We start from the raw sequence: 25,948 nt of genomic DNA, 5'->3' as shown, positions 1-25,948 counted from the left end.
CATATGTAGATATAAAAAAATTATGTCTAACATCTAAAGATTAAGTCCTGGATCCCTGAAGCCTATCCTCCAAAAGAATCTCTACCTGGAATTTCATTTTGTAAACTGACACGCACACTTCAAATGTATTATAGTAATCATTATTAGTATTATTCCTTTGTTGGTGGTGATGCCAGCCCACGTCTCCAGCACTTAACCAATTTGATTCCTTCCAACCTTGGACAGAGACTATCTTGCTGTTCCCTGGTATCTGGAAATTTGGTTCTCTTCCTATACCCCAGGTGACTCTAGGAAAGGTGCACCAGCCTTCACAGTATGGCTAGCCCCACCAGAATACAGAGTGGTTCAAGGCTAGCCCTCAGCAGAGTCTGAATTCAGATCCCTGAATCAAACATCCTTCTGTTGCTTCTCTGGAGGGGCCTGAGGACCTTCTCGTTCCTCTCCAGGACCTTCCACATCAGAAGTTGTTTGGGAATGAGCCCTATTCTCTGCTCTAAATTCTCCAGCTGAGATAAAGTCTGATAGCATCTTTCTTTTCTCTTATTTGCAAGCCTACTCGAGCTGGTTGGTTGGTGACCAGCAGTACCCTTTGGCTGCAGCGCTGGAAAATAGAGCCGACTGGTGTGCCCCAAAGGATTTGAGTCACAAGTAGAACGTCCTGGTCAGTTAAAACAGCCATCGCCATGGAGACAGATGGAGGCACACATGTCTAAGTTAGGCGTTCACTAAAGCAAGATTGAAAATGTGAACATTCTGGTATTCAACACGCACCTTATCTGGGGTTGTGGGAGTTTACCTGCACAGAACACCTGTTCTCCCTAAAGAAACAGGCTGTGTTAAGTACATAGGGATTTATCACCCCCTGATGGCTGTGCCCTGATTAGAGTGTTCCAGTCACCTGCAGCTTGTAAAGCTCTCGTTAAATGCATCAACAATGACATTCTGTAAACTTAGTGAATCTCCCAGGCGCCTTTGCCAGCAGGTCATGCAAGCAGGTGTCTCTCAGTGCCGAGCCCCATTTGACTATCTCACCTGGACACCACCACCCCCATTTTGCAGCCCCGGAAACGTAATGGAGAAGCCCCAGAGGTTGACCTGCCTGAGGGGCTCCTGCCAGGAAGAGAGAGCAAATGGACAGGCTAGGGTAGGGAGAGAGGCAGCTCAGGCTGAATGAGCAGGCCATCCCCACGAGGTCCAGAGCAGCCGACCGTGGGGGGTGGGGGTGGGAGAATTATCGTCCCCGTCTCAGGGACAGGCTCCAGAATGACTTGAGCTCCCAGAACTGGGTCACGGTGGGGACTCTGATCCAAGTCTTCTCACTCCGAGACTCACTTGGGTCATCTTACTGCCGGGCAGGCCGGGATGTGCTGGAGCCCACTGGGCTCTGCTCTGCCCAACCGCGTGAGTAGTTTGCGGTGGGTCACGGTGTGAACACAAACACCTCCCCCCCGGCCTGACCAAGAGCCAGTATGTCACTGCCTGTGGGAGCTGCCCTCCTCTGTCGTCTGAGGTCCTTGCTCCCCAGCAGCTGAGCTGCCCTTTGAAACCGGAGAGATGGGTGAGCCTGGCTATTAGACACGCCCAGTCACTGGTTAACTGTGTGACCTCAGGAAGGGTCACCTTAGCTCATCAGTATCTGGTAAGTGGAGGGTTTTATGACTGCTCTCCCTGAGGACATCATAGGGATTTACCAGCAGGTTATAGATTCATCTGATGTTATGGTTTGATTTTACGTTATTGATCGATCTTACCATCTGAAAGCCGTGTGTAATGTGTCTCTCACTGCCTTTGTCTTCCGTTTTGCCCTTTCTCAAGGGAACAGAGAACAGAATTTGGAATCGTTCACCCCAGACCCACTGTTGGGAGACCTTGAGAATGATGGTAATAGCTAATATTGATTGAGGATTGAGCGGTTGTTACGTACCAGATACCATTCTAAGTGACTGATGCAGATAAGCACTTTTGCTGTATCACACAGTGTGTGTAGTTCAGAAAACACTGCATTCTGGAGAATCACAGGACAAGAAATTTACTAAAAATTACAAGACATATGGGGAAAGCAGGACTTAGAGTTCCGGTCGCCTGCAGTTTATGAAGCTCGCATTAATTGTATAAACGCTTACAATTAGATTCAAAAGTCGGGCAACTTTAAGGACATGATGCTCAGTGAAATAAGCCACTCACAAAAAGACAAACACTGTATGGTTCCATTTATATGAGGTAGCTAGAGCCGTCAAATTCACAGAGACTAAAAGGAGAATAATGCTTCCTTGGGGCTCAGGGGAGGGAGCTGGAGGGATTATTGTTTAATAGGTGTAAGTTTCCATTTTGCAAGATGAAATCTGGAGACAGATGGTGGTGGTGGTTGCACAAGAGCGTGAACGTACTTAAGGACTGGACTGGGCACTTAAAAATGGTTAAGAGGGTACACTGTATGTTTGTGTGTCTTACCACAATTAAACCCAAAAGTTGTGCAAGTTTGTAATCAAAGCAATAATTGGAACCTGGAGAGAGAGCTCAGCGTGAGTGGAGCCTGCCCGGTGGGAAGGGGAAAGTCTGGCTGCAGACACAGAGACTCTGCAGACAGATGAGCCCTGGGCAGTGGGGCCGCCATTAGGTGGGCCAAGAGCAAGCTAGCTGTTCCAAGCTGCGCGGTACCCCAAGCCCGCCAGTGCCTCTTTTGGGGGGGGGGGGCGAGCTCTGTTGGCAGGCGCTCATTTTAAATTATCTTAAAATAGAGCTGACCAGGGACATCTGGGTGGCTCAGTCAGTTAAGCATCCAACTCTTGATTTCGGCTCAGGTCATGATCTGAGGGTCAGGAGATCGAGCCCTGCATCAGGCTTCACGCTCAGTGCTGAGTCTGCTTAGGATTCTCTCTCTCCCTCTCTCTCTTTCTCTGCCCCTCCCCCCATAAATAAATAAATAAAATCTTATTTTAAAAAATGGAGTTGACCAGCTTCCTGTGCATCAGCTGAGTTGAGGGCTTTTCCTTTCTTGCTGAAGGTTGTCCTTCTGAGCTTGCTTTTTCAGATCCCATGCCTGAGAAAAATCACCTGTGGACCAAAGCGTTGACACTTTATACTGCTGTCGTTCTTGAATTTAGCAGTCATATAGACTAAATCACGTAGAAGCTAATTGGTATTACAGAAGCACATGCTGAGTAGAACAGACAGCATTAACCCATTTAATCCTTACACCGAGCCTCCGAGGTGAGTTCTATTACAATGAGGCAACCACTTTTCAGATGAGACCCCGAGGCACAGAGAGGTTCATCCACTTACTCAAGGTTGCACAGCTGGTAAGTAAGAGAGCCGCATTATGAACCCAGGCAGTGTGGCTCCAGATGCTCCACAGTTTTCCATTATAGGCCTGTCTGGGGCTCAGTTTCTTCATCCCTAAAGTGGGGATAATGGTACCTACCACCTAGGCCTGTCCCGAGGTCCAACTGAGAGAAGACGTGGGAGTCCTTTGCCATGGCGTCTGGCACAGGAGGGCTTGATGAACGGGCAGCTACTGCTGCCGTCCCCATGTCCGCTGTATTCCGTCCCAGCTCCATTGCAAGTTGAAGTTGGTGTTTGGCTCCTTAGAGTTCTGTCTCCAGCATCTCTGACGGAAGCCAGGCAGCCTGAGTGTGGTATCTGCCCAGTGCCCGGTGCCCTGTCGGTGCCAAGCTCTTTGGAGGCATGATGGCGCCTTCTAGGGAAGAGCGCCCCGGAGGCAGCTCAGCTGCAGTCACCCTGTCTCTTCCCTTCCAGGCCTTGGCGCCCACCATCAGCTGGCTGCCCTTTCTCAACACCATCTTCTACCCTGTGGAGATCAATGAGTCCGAGCCCATTGTTGTCTACGACAAGGAGTACCTGGGGCAGGTGTCCACCCTCATCAACAACACGGACAAATGGTAAGGGACGGCCAGCGGCCTGGCACCCCGCCTCTCACAGCCAGCCCTTGGGGTCCCACACCGCCCTGCTCTTCTCGGGGCCAGACGGGCAGGGGCAGTGGGGGACAGACTGACTCCGGGGAGTGGGCCCTGGGGAGAGGCAGCCCGTTCAGATCCCAGCCTCTCCGCCCACCAGCTCTGTAGCCTTGGGCAAGTTTCTCGCCCTTTCTCGGGTTCAGGCTCCCGTCATAAACTGGGGATGGAAATAGCACCTACCCTGTGAGGATGTGAGAACCGAGTGAGGGAATGACACGGAATGGGCCTCGTTGTTCGCTGATATTTGTGGGTAGTGTTTATGATTTTTTAAATAATTTTAAAGATTTGTTGTGGAGGTTTTTGAAAACTACAGACAAAATAGAAAAAAATGAGTATTACCCAGACACTACTGTTGATTCTATGGGGTGTGTATGTGTGTGTTTGTAAAGAAGGGAAAGTGTGTATGTGTGAGAGAGAGAGGGAGGGAGGGAGGTGAGTTTTCTAATACGTAGGTCGTTTTCGTCTGCATCCTTGTGATCACATGGGTAATCTGCTTTTCCCTTGACCTTCATCAAAAGCATTTTCCCCATGTTATCCCGCACTCCCTGGACCTCCTTCCGCGTGGCTCTGCATCCTTCCATCAAGTATAGCTGTGATTACTGACTCACTCCTATCCCTACTGTCACACATTTCGGTTGGTTCCAGTTCGAGCCTAGATGTTCACTGTCTAAGGTGATTTCCTTGGAAAGGTGACAATAGCCACGGAGGAGTCTCTGGGCCCTGAGGGGAGGGGGCAGTGAGCTCACTTTCCTGCCCCTCCTGTTCTGAGGCCCCCTCCCCCATCTCTGGCCTTCTGGCTGGGACACCAGCCCAGTAGCACACCCCATCCAGGGGGAGTCTCCATGCTGCCTCACGGCTCCCAGACAGAAACAAAAGGCAGCTATGTGCCAAACACAAGTCCCTGCACTAGGCACCGAGGGGTGTTCAGAGAGGACCCTAGGCTCTGCCTTGAAGAGCTGACATTCTATGTGCTTGGTAAGCAGTAACCTGTCAAACTGGGGCAGGTGAGGCGAGGGAAGAGCCTGCGATCCAAAGGCCAGGTTTGATCGCCCCCTAAAGGTCAGTGTGGGTAGTGCTGTGATGCTCCCCGCTCTGGGCCCTTCTGAGCTGTCTGATCTCCTCTTGCCCCAGCCTGCTGAACAACTACATGATCTGGAACCTGGTACGGAAGACAAGTTCCTTCCTTGATCAGCGCTTTCAGGATGCCGACGAGAAGTTCATGGAAGTCATGTATGGGACCAAGAAGGTGAGCCTGTTCCAGTGCATTCCCTTTCACCTGCTGAGCACCTACTGTGTGCCAGGCCCTGGGTTGGAGGCTCTTGCAACCTCGGTGTCCCCCAGAGCCGTGGAACTTGTGAGGGAGGTAGAGGGTAGGCAGAGAATGGAGAGGGCCTCTGAAGGGGTCCACTCGGATGTCCCTGGGCACAAGGGCTAGATCTAAGCTAGTTGGAGGTGGACAGAAGCTTCCAGAAGGAAATGATTACACTGGGTCTTAGGGGGTAAAGAGGAGTCTTAGAGGGGCACCTGGCTGGCTCAGTTGGAAGAGCATGCATCTTGGGGTCATGAGTTTGAACCCCAAGTTGGGTGTAGAGATTACTTAAATTTAAAAAAAAAGAGGAATCTTAGAGATATAGCTTCTTTACAGCAAAAGGTGCCTTCTGTTCTCTCTCTTCCAACCCCTTCTCAGTGATGTTGATAATAAACACTTTCCTCTAACTCATGTGATCTTCATATCCCCGTGAGCTGGATGTGATCATCACCCCTGTTTTATGCAGGGGACCCCCAGTCATACTGCTCCTTCCCCATAAACACAAAACCCTTGGTGTAGCCCCTGGTTTGTGGTAAGACTGCACAAGTGCTGCTGGCTGTTACCCTCTTAGGCTGACCAGGTGGTCTCCACTCTCCTTCAGAGGCCCCCAACATGACCCCTGGCAGTCCATTCTTCCAGAGGGCCCAGGGCTCCAGAACCCTCACTCCCTCCCTCAGGACCCCGCCCCAGATAGGAAGCTCCCTGGCCACTTCACTCTTTCTCCAAGGAGGTGACTGTCCCCCTCTCATTCGTGCAGCCAACAGACAGGACAGGAGTCCCATGTGGGAACACGGAGACAAGTGAGGTGGGGGTCTGTGCCCCAAGGGCCCACATCCCCTGCAAGAGGTCCTCATATGTGCTGATGGGACACAGGAAGTCAGGGCCCCAGGGAGGTGCCCCAGCTGCAGAGCAGTAGAGGCAGGGGTGCCAAGCCCACCCAGTGCACCCTGCCCCACCCAGGATGGCAGCTAGCCAGACCCCAGGGGACGGGCAGAGCTGGCTCTAGCTTGACCCTGCCCCTGTGGCCCTTCCCGGAGTCCAGTGGCGGGGACAGAGCCAGATAAGGACTGGCAGAGAATGACAGGACGTGGGCTCCTGCCTCCAGTCCTGGGGTCCATCCTGCAAAGAGTTCCCCTTTTCTGTGCCATCCCCATGTACACCCACCTGTGGCAGGAAGGGGACTGAGGGAGAGTGTGGCTGGGAATAAGAGCGGCTTCTGAGGGCACCACGGGGCCTCAGCCACAAGAGCCACCTGCCTTCCTGCTCCACCTGCACCCACCGTGGGCCGGGCCCAGGTGAGCCCTGGGTCACAGACGTGACAAGGCACGAACTCTGTCCTCTGGAGCATGTGGCCTCCCAGGGGACTTTGTACAGGAAGAGTGAGCAGGACCCGGGATGGTAGTTACAGAGATACTGCTGTGTGTGGAGTGTGCACCTGCCTTGTTGCTTACCCACCCGGATGCAGAGGGGCAAACAGGCTCTGGGCAGTGAAGGGCTTCCCAGGTCACCGAGCAAGGAGGCAGCCAAGCTCAAATTCAAACCCAGCTCTGGATGACCATGACTACTCGGCACTTTCAGCCACTCACTAATGATGATGATGATAATAAAAGGTATTATTATTAGATGTTTGCCTTTTATAGGCATTATGTCACCAAGTTTCCATACCAGCTGTATGTTAGGATCTATTATCATCAGCCCGTTTTATGGATGAAGACACCGAGGCTCTGTGAAGGGAAGGGCCTTGTTCAAATTCACACAGCTCTTAAGTGGGGAGTGTGGTTTCAATCCCAGCACGTCTGGTTCCACAGCCCCACCCCACCCCCGGGAGCCCTACCCCGCTCAGCCTCTGCAGGAGCGAGAAGTTAACGTTGAGCTTCCTGGTGGTTGCAGGGGGTGGGGGGCGGGGGCAGGGAGGCAGGCATAGGGAGTTGTTTAATAGGTATGGAGGTTCATACTTGCAAGATGAAAAGTTCTAGAGATTGGTTGCACAGCAGTGTGAATATGCCTACCACCACTGACCTGTACATTTCAAACAGTTAGAATGGTAAATCTTACATATATTTTCCTATGACAGACAGATAGATAGATGATTAGATAGATGATTAGATAGGGCAAGCGAGCAAGCAAGCGAGCTTCCCCGGGCCAAGCTCAGAGTGCAGGGGTGCTGCTCTAACCAGTGGGAGGCAGTGGGAGTTGGCCGGGAGTTCTTGGCAGAAGCAAGGGCAATTGGGAGACCCTAGAGGTGGGGGGCTGTGGGCCAGAGCCCCTGTGTGCCCTGTGCATGGTATAAGGAAACAGCACAGAACTTTGGGTCAGAAGATCTGTGTTTGAAATGGTTCTTCTAATCACACAACCTTAGGCAAATCACTTCATTGGAGCAGAGGGCTGTCTTCCCAAGTGTAAAAAGGAGTAACTAATCCCTAGCCTGCTGACCCGGGGTTGTCTGGGATTACACGAAGGGATCCCCAAAAGTCTGTCCCAAAGGCTAAAGCACTCCAAGCCATGTTCTTTATCTGCAAGCAGGAGCACAGGGGGTACCTGCTTCATGGGGTTATTAGGAGGATTATATGAGTTAGGGCCCACACCCGGTAAACACTCAGCAAGCACGAACTACTGTCGCTGCTACCATTGCTGTTATTACGTGTCTGTCTCTCCCACTGGGTGTTCTGAGTGTTTCCATTGAGCCCCTCTTGAGCCCCTCGAGGGCAAGGCCCATGACCAATTTGTCTCTAGGTTCCAAACACCTAGCATAATCCAGGTGCAGAGGAACTCTCCAGAAGGCACTGGACATGTGAATGAATGAACGAACAAACGAACGAATGAATGAATGAGTGAGTGAGTGGGCTTATGCAAAAGCTCTCCTGAGAAGGCAGTGAGACTCAGCTCCTGACTCAGCCATCAGGGCCTGGGACCCCCACGGAGCCCGTGAGTTCAAGGTCCCTGGTCCTGACCTCCTGCGTGGGCAGCCTCAGCCAGATGTGGGCGGGTTGTGGGGAGGGGAGGGCGTCTAAACGGACACATGGGTGGGAGAGCTTAAAAGAATTGGGCCGCTAAACTTAGGGAAGGCTGAGATGCCCTTTATTTCCTTCCCTTCTTTCATGGAAGAAATTTCTTTAGCTAAGGTATAATTTACATACTGTAAAATGTGCAGTATACACTAAGTACCCAGTTCAGTGGACAAAGGAAATGTGTTACCCTGGACAGAGGAGATCACCCACAAAACCGAAAGCCCACTCCACACAGACACACTCCTGTGACGAGTTCATCCAGCGTCCTAGGAGCAGAAGATCCCCCGGTGGGTGTGGCTGGGCGGGGGCGGGATTATGCGCCGTGTGCTCCTGTTCGCCTGGCCTCTCAGCTAATGGCTGTGAAATTCAACCATGTTGTGTGTATCAGTAATTCACTCCTTCTTGTTGCCAAGTAGCGTGCTGTTGTATAAAAATACCACATTTTGTTTATCCAGCCGCCTGTTGGTGGGCATTTGGTTGTTTTCAGTTGGAAAAGTGTTCTGAAGCAGGCTGCCCTGAGCCTGGTGGTTTTTACCACCTGTTCTTTGGGGTCAGGAGGCCCCACGAGGGATTTAGGGATTTCCGGGAGCAGGGCCACCCCTGGTGGTCACGGAGGGCAGGGGAGCCGGGGGGGGGGGCAGGAACCCGCGTGGGTGTGCTTCCTGGAGCCACGCTCCATGAGGCTGCAGCCTGCGGGGTGCCCGCTTCCAGCTCCGCAGAGGTGTCGTCGTCGAGCAGGCTGGTGGGTGAGACCACGGGTGACCATGACATCTCAGCCCCTTCCTCTGGGAGGCTTTCAATGGGGTTGGGTCCTGGCCTTCTGGGATGGGTTTCCTGTTGCAAGAGGGTAGACAAGGTAACTTCTCAAGTCTTTGACACCAGGATCTGCCGCCTTCCCCAGGGGGTAGGGTAGGGTAGGGATGGGGGTGTGGGGTGTGCGGTCAGGCATGTCAGAGTCCCATCACTGCCACACCCCCTGCTCGCCGGGGGACCCTGGACCGGTGACTTCCCCTTGCTGAGTGTCTGTCTTGTGTCCTCATCTGGCAAGGCCCACGGCTCTGCCTTCCAGGATCATTTTGATGGCTCGGTGAGATACCATTCATGACGTGCTGCGCACAGAGCCTGGCATTCAGGAAATAGTAGATGGCAGCGATGAGCAATATTCTGTGGCCTCTTGGTGCAGTGCCTAAAATAACTTCCCCCACTGCGTCAGAAAAGTCTTCCTGAGGTTCTGGAAGGAAGCACAGGCCCCAGCTGTTAGCTGCTCCCTCCCAGATGGACAAGGGTTGGGAAGAAGGACGGGGCCCAGTAACCCCTCTCCCTTGTGTTCCCAGACCTGTCTTCCTCGGTGGAAGTTCTGCGTGAGCGACACAGAGAACAACTTGGGCTTCGCCCTGGGCCCCATGTTTGTCAAAGCGACCTTTGCAGAGGACAGCAAGAGCATAGTGAGTACCTCCCCTTGTGACGGCACTAGCCCCTCGTGAACTTGGCCCCCTGTGACGGCGCACCTGCACTAGCCCCTCGTGAACTCGGCCCCCTGTGACGGCACACCTGCACTAGCCCCTCGTGAACTCGGCCCCCTGTGACGGCACACCTGCACTAGCCCCTCGTGAACTCGGCCCCCTGTGACGGCACACCTGCACTAGCCCCTCGTGAACTCGGCCCCCTGTGACGGCACACCTGCACTAGCCCCTCATGAACTCGGCCCCCTGTGACGGCACACCTGCACTAGCCCCTCGTGAACTCGGCCCCCTGTGACGGCACACCTGCACTAGCCCCTCGTGAACTTGGCCCCCCGTGACGGCACACCTGCACTAGCCCCTCGTGAACTTGGCAGCCCACGCTCCAGGTCTGCTCTGGACCTTTCCTACTCCAGGCCAGGGCTCCAGCCTTCACTCAAAGGTCCTGTTTTCTAAAGCCCTGAATGCTGTGAGCTATTATCACTGAGTGCTGGGCACTTAAGCCACATTATCACTAAGCCTGCGAGGCCACTCCAGCCATCTCCTCCTCCACCCCCAAGGGAAACAAAGGGCCCAGGGACATCCTGTTGGCAGAGCAGCTCTGGCCTAACGGGTGACATCTTTCTTAGCCCAGGGGGTAACCCCATGTCTGGACAGGCAGAGGAACATCATGGCCAGGGGCATGAAGTCAGCCAGGCCCCAGTTCAGATCCTGGGTCCATCACCTCCTGGTTGGGTGATTTGGGACAGTTTTCTCCCTTTGCTGTTGACTTGGAAGCGGGGCTGTCCATCCTGTAGCAGGACAGGAAATGAAATGCTACACACGGGGTGCCTGGGCCTGGGTGGCTCAGTTGGTTAAGCGTCTGCCTTCTGCTCAGGTCATGATCCCAGGGTCCTGGGATTGTGCCCCGCATCAGGCTCCCCGCTCAGCGGGAAGCCTGCTTCTCCCTCTCCCTCTGCCTGCCGCTCCCCCTGCTTGTGCTCGCTCTCTCTCTCTCTCTCTCTAACAAATAAATAAATAAAATCTTTAAAAAAAAAAAAAAGAAAAGAAAAATGCTACACACAGAACACCTGGCAGAAAACAAGCGCTCTGCAAATGGTAGCTATTATATTTTTGTTACAGTTTTTTTACTAATTTTAATTATGTAGATATTATGTGCAGTCAAACATTAGCAAACACTCACTTCCTTACGCAACTCTCCTGTGAGCGGCTGATACAGAATCTTTGTCTAGTTCTGTCGGCAGTCAGGACCTCTCCTCTTTCCGCTGTGTGCCTTCCTTCCTCTGCTCTAGAATCTTTGGGCTCTGAGTCTGCCTCTGACGTTATTGCCCTCAAGAAGAGCTGTTCATCTCCAGCCTGAAACTGCTTGTCAGAACTCAGGTTCTCTAGATTTTAAAGCCCATTCCATCGAAAAGGGATCCTGTGGTCCAGTAAGTCTGAGAAAGGCTATGAATTTTACACTCTCCAAAAGGATCGAAGTTCGTGTTACACCATAAAGGCTCTGAAAAAGTCCTGCAGAGGAGAGACTTTTCCAGCACTTCTTGTCCTCAGTTTCTGTGGTGTTGATGCTCTGTTTATGGAAGTCCAGTCTTGTTTTGCAGGACTTAAGTGTTCTGGGCACTGAGGAGCCTGAAGCTTTGAGCTGATTCCTGAGTTTAGACTCTGGCCTCCTTCCACATGGGGTGCCCATCCAGTGCCCGGACCTCACTGGTCAGCTTCTGTCTCCTCAGGCCAGCGAGATAATACTAGAGATTAAGAAGGCGTTTGAGGAAAGCCTGAGCACCCTGAAGTGGATGGATGAAGACACTCGGAGATCAGCCAAGGAAAAGGTGAGGCTGGCCCAGTGCCAGAAGGGGTGGCTGAGGCTTCCCACCTAGAGGGCCGCACCCACAGATGGAGGGGGTGCCTGAAGCGAGACCAGTCACATCTGGTGAGCACAGCAGGGATGCCGTCCTGCCTTCAGGGGTGAATATTCCAGCAGGGTGGAGGGACAGCCTTGAACACACGATTGCATTAATGACAATATAAAAATAAGCCATGTTGAGTCTGTGAGGGAAAAATGCAGGGAGCTGTGGCATGTCTAATGGAGAAAGAAGGATCTGATATAGTCCAGCGGGTGGCGGCCAGCAAAGGCTTCCCTCAGGAGGGAAGCAGAGACGCAAAGGGTAAGTAGAAGTCAGGCAAGAGAGGGATCTTTCCAGAAAGAGATGCGGAAGCCCTGAGGGGGAGGGCCTGCCCATTTCCTTTTGGCCCAGAGCCTGAGCCCAGCCAGGCCTGCTGGGCGCTCAGTGTCCTTGGTGTCTCTCCTGTGCAGGCGGACGCAATCTACAACATGATAGGCTACCCCAACTTTATCATGGACCCCAAGGAGCTCGACAAAGTGTTCAATGATGTGAGTGGCTCCCACCCTGCCCCCTTGCATTCCCGAATGTCCCTGAGGTTCCCCACGTGGGGAAGAGCAGAAGCAGGCTGGGTCCAGGTGGGCTGCGAGAGGTACCTGGACTGTCAAGGCGTCTCCAGATCCGTCGGTGTGGGGTGTGGGGATGGATCTGGCACGAGGGGGCTGTTCTGTGCCCCTTCTCTCCTGGGCCTGCTGGAGGCCCCTGCCCCCCCCCCCCCCCAGAGCCACTGTCAGTGCCCAGCAGTCAGGACCAAACAGTGCCATGTGCCCGGCCAGACGCTCCATTTAAGGGGGGGGGGTGGATAATGGAGGTGAGCCGACCCTAGGAGGGACAGACAGAATGAAGGCCCCTAAAACAGCAGGAGGTGGAGTGAGGAATGGAGCCCCTCATACCACCTCTTCCTTCCCGGCCCCCCGGATTGCCTTCTCTGCCCAGGGTCTTCCCCCTTCCCAGAGAAACCTGGACCTCGTTTGGACCTCCAAATGCTAATGGGAAAAAGGAGGCGTGAATCCCAAGTGCACGTTTAAGCTTAATTGAGGCAACAAGGATACTTGATATATTCCTGGTGGTTAGAACTTTCTGCAGGTCGTCCCCATAAACGGATTGTGCTTCTGCCCTGAAAGATAGTTTTATATCTTCTTGTGATTGAAATTTGTGAAATTCAGGCATTTTTGCAATTATAATAACCCCTCATCATGGCTCTATTTAAAACCTAAGAATATTAAAATTGCTTCCGAGAATATGGGACTGACTCACTCCGCAGCCTTTTTCCTCGAGGATAATTTAAGATGCTCCGGGGTGTCACGGCACAGACCCGGGGATTCCTGGGGACAGGCACAGCCCACAGGATCAGAGTCCTGTCTCCAAGGTCTAGCATTTTACCGGAGCTCTGACGGAAGCCAGAAAGCTCTGGAGTGGATCTGAGGAAGAACCTTGCCCCTGAAAAGGGCCGAAAGGCTGGGCTGAGCGCTGAGGAAGGCGTGCGGTGATGCCTGTCCCCTGACAGTTCAGAGATAGACCCCAGCTCGACTCGTGTGGTATCCAGTGTGGTAGCTGCTGTAGCCCCTACTGTTTTTAGTTAATTAAAATCTAAGTGTAACAGTCACACTAGCCGCATGTGAAATGCTCCGTAGCCACGTGTGGCTGGTGCCTGCCATACTGGATAACACAGGCAGTTCTGTCGGACAGCACTGGAGAGATTCGCTGTCTAAGGCCCAGGCACTGCCGCAGGCCTGTGACACTGCTGGGTGCCGAGCAGCCCTGTGAAGCTCTTAGTGTGTCCTTGAACGGGAGAGAGTGCCAGGCCCCAGCAAGGTCAGGGCCACGGCAAGAACCCAAGCCTGCAGTCCCGAGACTCCCATTCCGGCCTCTGACCTGTGGACCAGTCCCTTAACCTTGCGGGGTTTGAGCTTCCTCGGCTGTAGAAGAAGGGGGTCTGCGTGTAAGGAGCCGAGGGGCCTCCCAGCCCGGACGCGCTCTGATCTCGTACCTCTGCTTCCTCTTGGCCAGTACACCGCAGTCCCGGACCTCTACTTTGAGAACGCCATGCGGTTTTTTAACTTCTCCTGGAGGGTCACTGCCGACCAGCTGAGGAAGGCTCCCAACAGAGACCAGTGAGTCCCCGGGGCCTTGCTGGGAGGGCACTGGCGCCCGGAACACAGGGGTGCTCTGGATCGAGCGTGCTTTTCTCACACGCTCACGGATGCCAGACGTAACGGTCACAAGCGCCGTCTGAGGAGCGGGCACCGTCGCTCTCCCACTCTTCAGATGAAGAAACCAGGGACCGAGGAAGTGTGCCCAGCCAGGAGCTGGGACTGGCCTGGGTCTGTGTGCCCCTGGCACCCCGCTGGTGGACAGAGTAGCCTGGCCTCACCCGCTTTAGCATTGGGAACGTCTGCCTCCTTACTCGCAGAGAAGATGGGAGGAGCCGTCTGACAGTCAAGTGTGAGCGCTAGGAGGCCCTCAGCTAGCGGAGATTCTGAATGGGCCCCCAACAGCTGTGGTTCCCAAACCTTACTGCACATCAGCACCCTCTGGGGAGGGTTTTTTGTTTGTTTGGTATTTTTTAAGATTTACTTATTGGAGAGAGAGAACGAGTGGAGTGATAAGGAGAGAGACTCTCAAGCAGACTCTGTGCTGAGCATGGAGCCCGAGATGGGGCTCGATCCCACCACCCTGAGATCATGATCCAAGCCAAAACCAAGAGTTGGAGCCTCAAGCCGCTAAGCCACCAAGGCGCCCCCTGGGGGAAGCTTTTTTTTTTTTAAATACAGCTTCTTCCTGGACCTCAAACCTTCTTAAAATAATCTGGAATGAGCCCTGGTTTCTGTCATTTTTTGAGCAGTCTCCTCGGGAAACTCATACGTTTTCAGCGCAGCTCTAGCTCTCAAAATAAGCTCCCCCCACGCCTAAAACATTTTGCAGAATAAATCTTACCAAAAGGGGGAAGCAAGAATTCTCTTTGCTTCTGGCGCCCCCTCGTGGCCAATAAGGGTTTATACATCTGTTTCCTCTTAAGATTCCTGTCTCCTGCAGAGGAATCCCCTCCCCTAAATGCACGGAAGGCGGTTTTTTATCTCCAGAATATGGCACAGGTACTGCCACAAGGTTCCGAATTTATCTGAAATCTTTTAGTTTAGCTTAAAATTTTTCACTTAAATTCTGCCTCCTAGGGGTGCCCGGGCAGCTCCATCGTTTCCAGGCATCTTGCCTTTGGCTCAGGTCATGATCTAGGTCCTGGGATTGAGCCCCAGGTCATCTCAGGGTCCTGGGATGAAGGCCCACGTCAGGGTCCCTGCCCAGCCTGGAATCTGCTTCTCTCTTACCCTCTGCCCCTCCCCGCTGCACATGCTCTCTCTCTCTCTCTCTCTCTCTAATAAATAAATAAAAATCTTTTAAAAAATAAATAAATTTTGCCTCCTGCCCATTAATGTATGGAGCCATGATTATTTGAATATAAATATGATGTTTTTGATTTCTATCTTCCCATGGCTTCAGTACCCCACAACACATCTCTTTGAGGCTCACCTGGAGGAGACAGAGTGAATAAGCTCTTGGAGAAAATGTCCTTTCTGTCTCACTCCACTCATCACTGGGCTTCCCCTCCACACCAGAAAAATTATTGAGTGGACAAATGTTTCTACCATCAGGGTCCCTTCTATACTTTTTTTTTTTTAAAGTTTTATTTATTTAAGTAATCTCTGCATCCAACGTGGGGCTCGAACTCACAACCCTGTGAGTCGTATCTCTTCCAGCTGAGCCGGCCAGGCACCCCCTTCTACACTCTTGAAAAATTTTTGGAACCCAAAGAGTCTCTTTGTGTATGGAGATTATATCAATTTAATGTAAATTTTATGAAAAATAACTTTTTTAGGGGCGTCTGGGTGGCTCAGTCATTAAGCATCTGCCTTCGGCTCAGGTCATGATCCCGGGGTCCTGGGATCAAGCCCCGCATCGGGCTCCCTGCTCAACGGGAAGCCTGCTTCTCCCTCTCCCGCTCCCCCTGCTTGTGTTCCCTCTCTTGCTGTCTCTCTCTCTCTGTCAAATAAATAAATAAAATCTTTTAAAAAAATAACTTTAAAAAAAAAGTATAGTGAGAAAAAAAGTATTTTACTTTTGGCATATTTCTTTAATATCTGGCTTAATAGAAGACAGATGGATTCTCATATTTGCTTCTATGTTCAATTTATTGCAATATATTGTTTTGAAATGTATAAAGAAAATCTAGGGGTTCCTGGGTGGCTCAGTCAGTTAAGCATCTGACTTTTGATTTCGGTTCAGGTCATGTTCTCATGGTTATGAGATCGAGCCCCTCCTCAGGCTCTGCACTAGTCGTGGAACCTGCTTAAGATTCTCTCAGGGCGCCTGGGTGGCTCAGTTGGTTGAGCGTCCAACTCTTGATTTCAGCTCAGGTCGTGATCTCAGGGTCGAGGGATTGAGCCCCCTGTTGGGTTCCATGCTCCGCAGGAGTCGGCTTGAGATTCTCTCTCTACCTCTCCCTCTGCCCCTGCCCCCTGCATGCGTGCACGCATTCGTGCTCTCTCTCTCTAAAATAATAAGTCTTAAAAAAAATTCTCTCCCTGGGTGGCTCAGTCAGTTGGGCGTCTGCCTTCGGCTCAGGTCATGGTCCCGGGGTCCTGGGATCGAGCCCCGCATCGGGATCCCTGCTCGGCGGGGAGCCTGCTTCTCCCTCTCCCTCTGCTGCTCCCCCTGCTTGTGCTCTCTCTCTCTCTCTCTCTGTGTGTGTGTCAAATAAATAAATAAATAAATCTTAATAAAACAAAAAGAAGGCTTACTGAATGGTGTGCCATTTAAAAAAAAAAATTCTCTCCCTTTCCCTCCACCCCTCTGCCCCCAAATGAAAATCTAGTCTCATGCAGATATGAAGTTGGAAAAGGGAGGGATGCTTTAGTAGCCTTTCTTTTTTTTTTTAAGATTTTGTTTATTTATTTATTTGAGAGAGAGAGAGAGAGAGAGAGCGCGCGCATGAGAGGGGGAAGGGTCAGAGGGAGCAGCAGACTCCCTGCTGAGCAGGGAGCCCGATGCGGGACTCGATCCCGGGACTCCAGGATCATGACCTGAGCCGAAGGCAGTCGCTTAACCAACTGAGCCACCCAGGCGCCCAATTAGTAGCCTTTCTGTACTTGTGCACATCCTTCGTTGAGAACGACACCAAAACTCAGCAACTCGTAATTTCTTAAAGGTTAGTTGCACTGTGGAACCTGAACCCATAGCCATTAACTTTTCCTGCTCTGTTACACTAAAGTCTGTCAGTCTGTCTTGCACTTTGAATGGATCTTTTACCCAGCCATGATCTGTAATATCATGCATTGGTCATTTGGAACAAGGCTTGCTGACTTTTATATACCTCTAAATAGTGACATTTTCATTATACCATATCCCAAAAAATCCACCTTTGTTCTTATCACTGTTGACCTCCTGAGAGAAGTCTTTAGCAACTGATGAATTATTGAACTCTACATCTGAAACTAATGATGTACTATATGTTGGCTAATTGAATTTAAATAAAAAAGTCTTTCAGCGTTTGGAAGCTATCACGTTTATGGTGACTGATACAAGTTCTTGTCGTTAATTTTGCTAATTAATTTACTAATTAATTTTCCTTGAAACTTCAAAGTTTTTTAATTCTTAAAAATTTTTTAAAGATTTTATTTATATATTTGAGAAGACAGAGAGAGCAGGGGGAGGGGCAGAGACCGACGGAGAGGGAGAAGCAGACTCCCTGATGAGCAGGGAGCCCAAAGCCGGGGCTCGATCCCAGGACCCTGAGACGATGACCTGAGCCAAAGTCAGAAAGCTTAACCGACTGAGTCACCCAGGCACCCGTCATTTTTTAATTTCTTTAAAAAATTTTTTTATACTTATTTTTTTAAGTAAGCTCTATGCCCAGTGTGGGCTTGAACTCGCAACCCGGAGATCAAGGCTCGCGTGGCTCTACCAACCAAGCCAGCCAGGCGCCCCCAAAGTTTTTTTTAAACCTTGAATTTTTATCACCGGCAACAGATGATGTCAGTTGTTTCCTTTCATTTTCAAGCTGTCTACTGGATACCAGATGTCTGCCAAGCCTGAAATGCCGGTTGGCCAGTCATCCTCACGAGTGCAAACGGGGGTCCCGTGAGAAAAGCGCAAGTGCTCGTGTGGACTTCCCATCTGGTCACACCGAATAATATCAAGACACTTCTAACTCAAGGGTCTAGATTTAATGACATTAGGTAACCGTGGGGCACCTGGCTGGCTCAGTCCGTAGAGCACGCGACTCTTGATCTCGGGATCATGAGGTCAAGCCCCACGCTGGGTGTGGAGATGACTTAAATAAATAAAACTTAAAAAAACATGAAGAACTCGTGCTACTTCGTCAGCGATGTTCCTCAGTGAGATGGGTTTGTTTTTCCCGGTGAGGAAGGCAGGGGCCGCTAGAACAACCCGGGCCACTACCTTGATTCACTCATGGGCTCCCGCAGCTCCACCCGCCATTGCTTTTCCACCGTCAGGGCAAACGTCACCATGGTGGAAAAGACAAATCATGTCTTAGTATTATCATGGAAGATAGTTTGGGCCTCGCAGACCCCCTGAAAGGGACGTGAGGACCCCTCCAGGTGTCCACAGTCCATACTTTGAGAACCACTGGGCAGCAGTGACCTTTCGTTACATAACAGTCCGCCTGGTTCTTCGTAAGCACCTCGCTGTTCCACTGGGTGGTGCGGCATTGGATTTAACTGATCCCTTTCTTTGCAGACGTGGGTGTTTTCTGGTTCTCACCCTCAAAAACACCGCTGCTAAAGACATTCTTGTCCTTGTGTGCCCTTGGGGCCGGGGCTCAGGCCCTTGGCACCTGCCAGATGGGCTGACCCCCCTTTGCCTCCCCACCGGCTGGGCCTGAGCTTTCTCGTGTGTTTGCATGCAGGTGGAGCATGACCCCACCCATGGTGAATGCCTACTACTCGCCCACCAAGAATGAGATCGTGTTTCCTGCCGGGATCCTGCAGGCACCGTTCTACACCCGCTCCTCGCCCAAGTAGGATGCTGGTGTTGCTGGACCCCATCTCCTTCCCCCAGCCCTCCGTGGACACCCAGCCTGGCCCTGGGGCCTGCAGCTGACCACACGAGCCGGCCAGTCTCCCTGAGGGCTTTTTGTCCCACTGGTCCAGGCAGCTTGGGGCTCTCAGGGACATTGCAGAGACAACAGCACCCTCACTCCCTGCGCTTCCCTCCAGGGGTCTCCGGGGTCCAGAAGCCCCTGCACAGTGGGAGCTTGGGGGCATGTCATGAAATCAGGTGCCCTATCTAGAGGAAAGCCCCCCCCCGCCCCCCAGTGGTGTTTTAGAGCAGTCACAGCTGGGGGGTGGCGGTGGAAAGTGTGAGAGCACGGTCTGAGAAAGGCCCTGGGTTTGAATCCCAGGTCTGCTCTTTGCTGACTGCGGGGCCCTTGGGTAAAGTGACTGAACCATTCCCAGTCTTGGTTTACTTATCCAAACAGTTGGTCACTAATGCCACACTCTTCTGAGGTGACCAAAGAGGACAGTGCAGTTCGGTTGGAGGGTCTAGCACAGTGCTTGGCCTTCAGGGGCTACAGGTGGACCACAGCCCATTTGCCCAGCCTCTGACTACCCTAAGGGGTTTGCTGGAGGCTCAGGCTGCGGCCACATCCCCACAGAGCCCGCAGGACCCTGCTTTGTCTCTAGACCCGGGAAGTGATGTCCCCTGGGGGCGTCACCCTCACCTTTGTGTCCCCCTCTCCAGGGCCTTAAACTTCGGTGGCATTGGTGTTGTCGTGGGCCACGAGCTGACTCATGCTTTTGATGATCAAGGTACGGCTTCCTGGCGTCCCCTTCAGACGGGGCACATTGGCTCCTGGCCCCATTGCCTCTGCTTTGCTCTCGTCACTTCCAAAGGTCTGGAGACAGATGGGTTTGGGTTCAATCTTGGCCCTGCCCCTGCCCCTTGAATGAACTTGAATGAGCCCTGTCCTTTCTCCACGCCTCCTCATCCTTGTCTGTAAAATGGGCATGATGACTGCAGCCTCGTGTGGTGATTCTGGGGACTGTGTCAGGCGCAGGGGGTTCCTGGAAGCTGTCTCGTACTCAGGAGTGGGTGTTAGCAGTCAGCAGGGAGCCCACATTTCTCCAGCACTCCAGAGACTTCTCTGGGCCAACTGCCATCAAAGGAGTCGACGTCATTCGCCTCCTCACCAAAACATCGAGAATCCTCATTCCCTCCTGCCTTGGGCACCCCAAGGCCAAGAAGGAGGAGGTGGGGCCTTAGAGGCCGGGGCCTGTCCTGTGATCCTGGTGCTGCTGACTCCATTTCCCCCTTCCTGGGCTCGGGGTCCGAGGCCCTCAGTCAGCCTTGACAATGAATCCAGCTCCACCAAAACCGTGAACGTGCTGACCCTTTACCCGCATCACGTTCCTCCATCCTCTCTCCCCCACCCACCCCCCAGCTGCCTGGCTCATCCTCCCAGCTCCTCTGGCACCCAGGCCAGCATCGCCTCCCCGGGTGCTGCTGGGTAGGCCTTGGGGGGGAGGGGGATGGGCAGGTGGGTCCGGAGGGGGGATGGGCGGGCCACCTCTCACCAGGCGGAGAGGCGGGCAGAGAGGCGCAGTGAGCCCTGCCTCCTCCCCCCTCCTCCCCCTTGACCTGACGCTTCCCTTGGAACCTTACAGGACGGGAGTATGACAAGGACGGGAACCTTCGGCCCTGGTGGAAGAACTCGTCCGTGGAGGCTTTCAAGCAGCAGACGGAGTGCATGGTGGAGCAATATGGCAACTACAGTGTGAACGGGGAGCCCGTGAACGGCCGGCACACGCTGGGGGAGAACATCGCCGACAACGGGGGGCTCAAGGCGGCCTATCGGGTAAGAGCTCATTCCCCACACACGCCCCGGCCCGGGTCTGGGTCTGTGCAGGGGCCTCCTCAGGAAAGGGTCTTTACCTGGGACCAGCTGCAGCCGCTGCGTGACCTTCTCTTTGCTCATCTGCGGAACGGGGGCAGCGGGGACCGACGGAGAGGTCTGCGAAGTCCCTCGCACAGAGCGAGGCGCGCAGACGGCTTTCCGGACAAGTCCGCCCGACTGACATTCAGAGGAAAGGGCTTAGGCTGGAGCCACCTGACGACCTGCGGGTTCCTACCTTGGCAGGGATAGGCATCATTAAATCAGGCAGCAGTGGGCCCAGGAGGGGAGGGGAGAGGAGGGACACAGGTCATGGAGCCAGTTCTGGGTTCCAGTCCTGGTTCTGGAGAAAGTCACTTGGCCTCCTTGAGCTGCAGTGTGCCTGGCTGTGAACACCCACTCCCTACATTACTGCGCTGTCAGAAGGACGACGTGATCTAATTTATCCTTTAAAACCAGAGTCGGCAGGGGCGCCCAGCTGGCTCAGTGGGAAGAACATGCGATTCTTGATCTCGGGGTCGTGAGTTTAAGCCCCACGTGGGGTGTAGAAATTACTTAAATAAGTAAAACTTCAAAAAACAAAACAAAACAAAAACAAAAAACCCCAGCGTCAGGAAACCTCTACCCTGTGGGTCAAATCCAGCCCTCAGCCTATTTTTGTAAATAAAAACATAGTGGGACCCCCGCCAGGCCTGTTGGGCTCCATGCTGTCCGCGGTTGTTTTCACACCACAACGCCAGAACAGAGGAGCTGCACTGAGACCGTTTGGCCTCCAACACTGAAAATATTTACCCTCTGGCCCTTCGCAGCAAAGTCCGCCAACCCCGGCTTCATGAGGATGACTTAAGATGTTGTGTCGGGAGGGGATTGGAATTGGACCAGCTCGAGTCAAGGAGTCTAGTTAGCAAGCTCTTGTGAGATTGTCCAGGCAAGAGAAGGGATGAAGCAGGGGATGTGGCAGGGGTGAGAAATGGCCAGATTTAGGTGGTTTGGATAATTGAACGAGACGCTCAGGGCGCCTGTCTGGCTCAGACGGAAGAGCGTGCGACTCTTGATCTCTGGGTCGTGAGTTCGAGCCCCACGTTGAGTGTAGAGATTACTTTAAAAAAAAAAAAAAATCTTTAGGGCGCCTGGGTGGCTCAGTTGGTTAAGCGACTGCCTTCGGCTCAGGTCATGATCCTGGGGTCCCGGGATCGAGTCCCCCCGCATCAGGCTCCCTGCTCAGCAGGGAGTCTGCTTCTCCCTCTGACCTTCCTCCTTCTCATGCTCTCTCTCTCTACCATTCTCTCTCTCTCTCTCAATAAATAAATAAAAATCTTTAAAAAAAGAAAGAGAAGCTCAAAGAAGAACTCTGGGGTTGGGGCCCGAGGCACTAGGTGGTTGGCGGTGCCATTTACCGTGGTGGGAAAGTGTGTGCGTGTGCATGCATGTGGGTGTGAGTGCGTGCATGTGTGTAACCCCTCATTCTGTCTGTGCCATATTAAGTCTGGATGCATCTTGGAAATCCAGCTGAAGCTATGAATATTCAAATCAGGGAAGAGGCTGGAGCTGGAAATATGCACCTGAGAGCCATGGCCATGTAGATGGTATTTAAAGCCCTTCGGAATGAGTGCTGGTGAAGAAGATCACTCCTCTAGGCGGTGGGGGGACCCCAGACTCCCCCAAACAAGTCCTTGCCCCAACAGGGTAGAGCTTCCCGAGGCCTCCCGCACTGGCCCTCCATTGTTGCCCTGTTTGCTCCTGTGTCATGGGAGCCCCTGAACTTTGTTTTGTCTGCTCCCAGGCCTACCAGAACTGGGTGAAGAAGAATGGGGCTGAGCAGACATTGCCCACCCTGGGCCTCACCAATAACCAGCTCTTCTTCCTGGGCTTTGCGCAGGTGAGTTCTTTGTAGGAAAATATGCCAAACTCAGGCACATTTCTGCCATCTTGATATTCCAGGAGTTCTGAGAGCCAAAGGCTTCTCAACTGAGAACCTTCTAACTCATTGGACTGTCCATAGGACATCTACTCTGTAAGAAGATGAGCTTCCTGCCAGTAGAGAAATCCGATTAAGGGCCATGAATGCCATGAAAAGGTTTCCTGTATCAGGTAGATGAGAGGACAAGTGAGTGCTAAGGGCCCTCTGGTTCAGGGGTTCTAGAAATTTCCTAAACTCAGGATGCCCCAGGATGTCCCTTGAATTGGCATTAATGTATAGTCTTCTCTTAGTGCCCCGAGCCACCAGGCCATTACACAGTTTTTGTTCTGCCCAGGATGTGAGTGATCTGGACTCAGTTGAAGGTTTTCAGACTGGTTTGGGGGCAGAATCCTTTGTGCAGAGGAAATCTAATGCAGAGGCCCAGGACAGACAGAGGTGACCACAGTAGAGGATGCTGGGATGGGGGACATAGCAGCCCACGGTCTCTTCCCTACCCACCTGGTCGCCCCTCCAGACGCCCAAGGGTCTCAGAACCAGGTGGGGGCTCATTCCCCTGCTGTCGTGGACGGGGGCAGTCTGGTGGTCTCAGGTCCCCACAGTGACCTAGCTTCTCTCTTGTTGCCTCACAAAGGTCTGGTGCTCTGTCCGCACACCTGAGAGCTCCCACGAAGGCCTCATCACTGATCCTCACAGCCCCTCCCGCTTCCGGGTCGTTGGCTCCGTCTCTAACTCCAGGGAGTTCTCAGAACACTTCCACTGCCCACCTGGCTCCCCCATGAACCCTCATCACAAGTGTGAGGTCTGGTGAGGGTGGCAGCGCCGTGAGCCAAGACAGGATGAGCCCCCAGGTGGAGCCTGTCAGGCCACCTTCCCATCCAGCGTCCGGGGTGTCGCCCCGCCCCCTGGCCGCCCAGGGCCCCCCCTACCCCGCACTGGAGGGTTTCCAGCCGGAACCGAGCCTCTGCTGTGGGTTCTCAACACAATCCGAGATTTGATCCCCTGTGAAGACCGTGTCATCCCAGGCACATGTGCGCCAGTTCTCGTGGGCATTTGGGTGTTAGGCTGGTGGCTTACCGGGCCTGGGCCCCATATTGACAAGGGCAGTGGGACACGGACCCCTGCCCACATCCAGTGCCAGAAACACCACAAATACCACTGTGTCAAATGCTTTAAAGATATATTTTTGGGGAAACTATTTTTTAAACATTGTGGAATACACTGGAAATCTTCAGGGAAATAATGCATTTAAAACACTTTTTTTTTTTTTTAAGGAAAGGATTGGTATATTTATTATATTCTGTTTTTCTAAATAACCTGTGGATAAGGGAAGACCCACTGATTTACCCCTCCCTTCCTCACTCGCTGTGAGGTCGGCTGAGGCAGCCATCCCCCGCCACTGAGCGCGTCCCCACGTCGAGAGCTGACCCAGTCCTTGGCGTTTGCAGTTTCAGCCTCTGTCAGCTGGTTTGCGGTCACGGGGCGTAAAGAGGAGAGGTGTGGAGGCCAGGAAGGGGCAGAAGCCCCCTCACGGACACTGCCCCTCACAGCTTGCCTGCCTCCGTCCCCAGAGTCCAACAGTGGGAACCCCAACAAGGACGGTCTGATCCCCAAAGTCGCAGCAGGAGATTGATGGCTGCGGCAGGGGGAGGCCAGCTCGTGGCCGTCAAACCCAGCCCCGGGGCACCCAAGCACCCTAGAGCTGGATGGCGGGAGCCCCGCGAGGCCTCGCCCTGCGTCAGACGCTCTCTGCCATGCCGTAGGTAGCCTCTTTCCGTCCCTCTTCTGGCCGCTCCATGTGTGGCCCAGGGGCCAGTTGCCTGTCCGCAGCAACCCTCCCGTCCCGGCGTCTTAGGGGTCTGCCTTGCTGACCCTCTTCCCCAGGGGAAGGAGAAAAGGGAAGGCCATTCTCCTGTTCTGCAGGGCCCGGATCCTCCCTCTGGGCTTCGGCCTGAGCTTGGCTCCCAGGACCACGGCCAGCCCCGCCGGCCCGCCCTCCATCTTTAGTGCCTTAGCTGAGGCTGCAGCCCAGGCTCCACCCCAAGGAGACAGCCCTCCACCAGGTGCCCCTTTGCCTCCTCAGTGAAGCCTTCAAGTGTCCTGACTGTAACGCAAGGCCGTGCCCCCTCCTGCCAGTGTCCACAGAACTGCCCCTCGCAGCAGCCGGGGGGCTCCAGCCCGCAGGCAGGTCCGTGGCGCCACGGCCGGGGTTCTGACGGACCCCGGAACGTGCCCTGAGCCCCATCCCACCCTCAGCCCCTTCGGCTGAGTCGAGACAATGCTTGTAGCTAGCTGGACTCCTCACTTGGAGGTGGGTTCAGCCAAGGAGGACTGTGAGGGAAGGGCTCCCCCGCCACGGTCAGTCCAGCCTGTGGTGTCAGGGAACCAGGACTGGTGTCCCTCCCTGAGGCCAGAGCAGCCAGTGCCCGTCGAGGCTCACCATCCTGGCAGCCCGAGGCCTGGCCGTGCTCCCTCAGCGCGCTCGCCTCGCCCCTGCCGCCAGGAACCCCCCCTGCCCAAGAGGCCCAGCCGGATCCGCCTGAGGCCCCTGGTCCCCGCAAGCGGCGGGCCTGGTAGCTCTTCAGAGGAAAGGTAGGCCAGGAGCCAGAGAAGAAGCCAGAGTCAGGGGCTGCCGCACGCACCTCGCCACACAGAGGTAGGCTTCCCAGCCCTGGTGCCGCCCGGTACCTCCTCCGACGCCCTCCTTCCTTCCCGCCTTCCCCATAGAAGCTCACAATCCTCGAGAGTGTCCGTCGGCGCCACAGACCGGAACCTCCCCGCCAGAATCAAGTGTCCCGGGGCTGAGGGTCCAGCCAGAGGGGGTGCAGACTGCATTCAGCAGGGGGCCCGGGGAGCGCAGGGCTCCGGCCCAACAGGGATGGAAGCAAAGGAGGCAAGCCCCCACTGTCCTGCCCTGCCCCTCCGGAGCTGAAAGAAGCCCGAGGGGATGGGCAGCTCTGAAAGCCGCCCCCCTCAGGCCCAGGGAGCCATAGGGCTGGCCGCTCTGCGGGTACGTGGACGTGGGGTTTGGAGCTGGGAATCTATTTTTTGTATTATTATGTTCTGTGCTACTGTAGTTTGGGCGTGGCACTATTGTAACTCAAATAAAGTACTTGTACCGAGCGTCACGTGACTGTGTGTGTCCTCCGGGGCTCGGGTGGCGGGGTCGGGGGGGGGGGAACCCTGGCCAACACAGAGCTCCCCATCCTCACCCAGGCAGCGGGGCTAACGGCACCTCCTCCCCAGCGTGGAGGCCTTGGGCCCAGACAAACGCCCGGAGGTTACTCGGTGCCTGTAAGAGCACGTGAGCGCCCCCTGCTGGGGAGGATGGTGCGTGCCAGAGGTGTCCAGGGGGCATCCTGGTGGAAATACTTTTTCCATGATCTTGGAGCAAAGGGGGTCAGCAGAGGGTTGCCAGCCCTCAGATGCTCAGCGGGGCCGACGGGAGTAGGTAAATTCAATGAAGT

General features: G+C 53.8%; 1 protein-coding gene across 5 annotated transcripts in view; it reads left to right on the top strand.

Moving 5' to 3' along the window:
* Nucleotides 1–25,604, top strand: part of ECE1 (endothelin converting enzyme 1) — a 112,863-nt gene extending 87,259 nt beyond the window's left edge. For all 5 annotated transcript variants that reach the window (XM_027607504.2, XM_027607522.2, XM_035727142.1 and 2 more), the window contains 11 exons: nt 3,757–3,899; nt 5,106–5,220; nt 9,626–9,736; nt 11,482–11,580; nt 12,066–12,143; nt 13,663–13,766; nt 18,578–18,688; nt 19,414–19,481; nt 20,337–20,527; nt 22,347–22,442; nt 23,116–25,604. In XM_027607504.2, coding sequence (XP_027463305.1) covers nt 3,757–3,899; nt 5,106–5,220; nt 9,626–9,736; nt 11,482–11,580; nt 12,066–12,143; nt 13,663–13,766; nt 18,578–18,688; nt 19,414–19,481; nt 20,337–20,527; nt 22,347–22,442; nt 23,116–23,292 — 1,293 coding nt within the window. In that variant the 3' untranslated portion in view covers nt 23,293–25,604. The remainder of the gene's footprint in view (nt 1–3,756; nt 3,900–5,105; nt 5,221–9,625; nt 9,737–11,481; nt 11,581–12,065; nt 12,144–13,662; nt 13,767–18,577; nt 18,689–19,413; nt 19,482–20,336; nt 20,528–22,346; nt 22,443–23,115) is intronic.
* Nucleotides 25,605–25,948: the final 344 nt, after the last annotated feature.

The sequence above is a fragment of the Zalophus californianus genome, chromosome 4 (assembly GCF_009762305.2).
Source record: "Zalophus californianus isolate mZalCal1 chromosome 4, mZalCal1.pri.v2, whole genome shotgun sequence".
Classification (NCBI taxonomy): domain Eukaryota; kingdom Metazoa; phylum Chordata; class Mammalia; order Carnivora; family Otariidae; genus Zalophus; species Zalophus californianus.
This window is presented reverse-complemented; position numbering and strand designations above follow the sequence as displayed.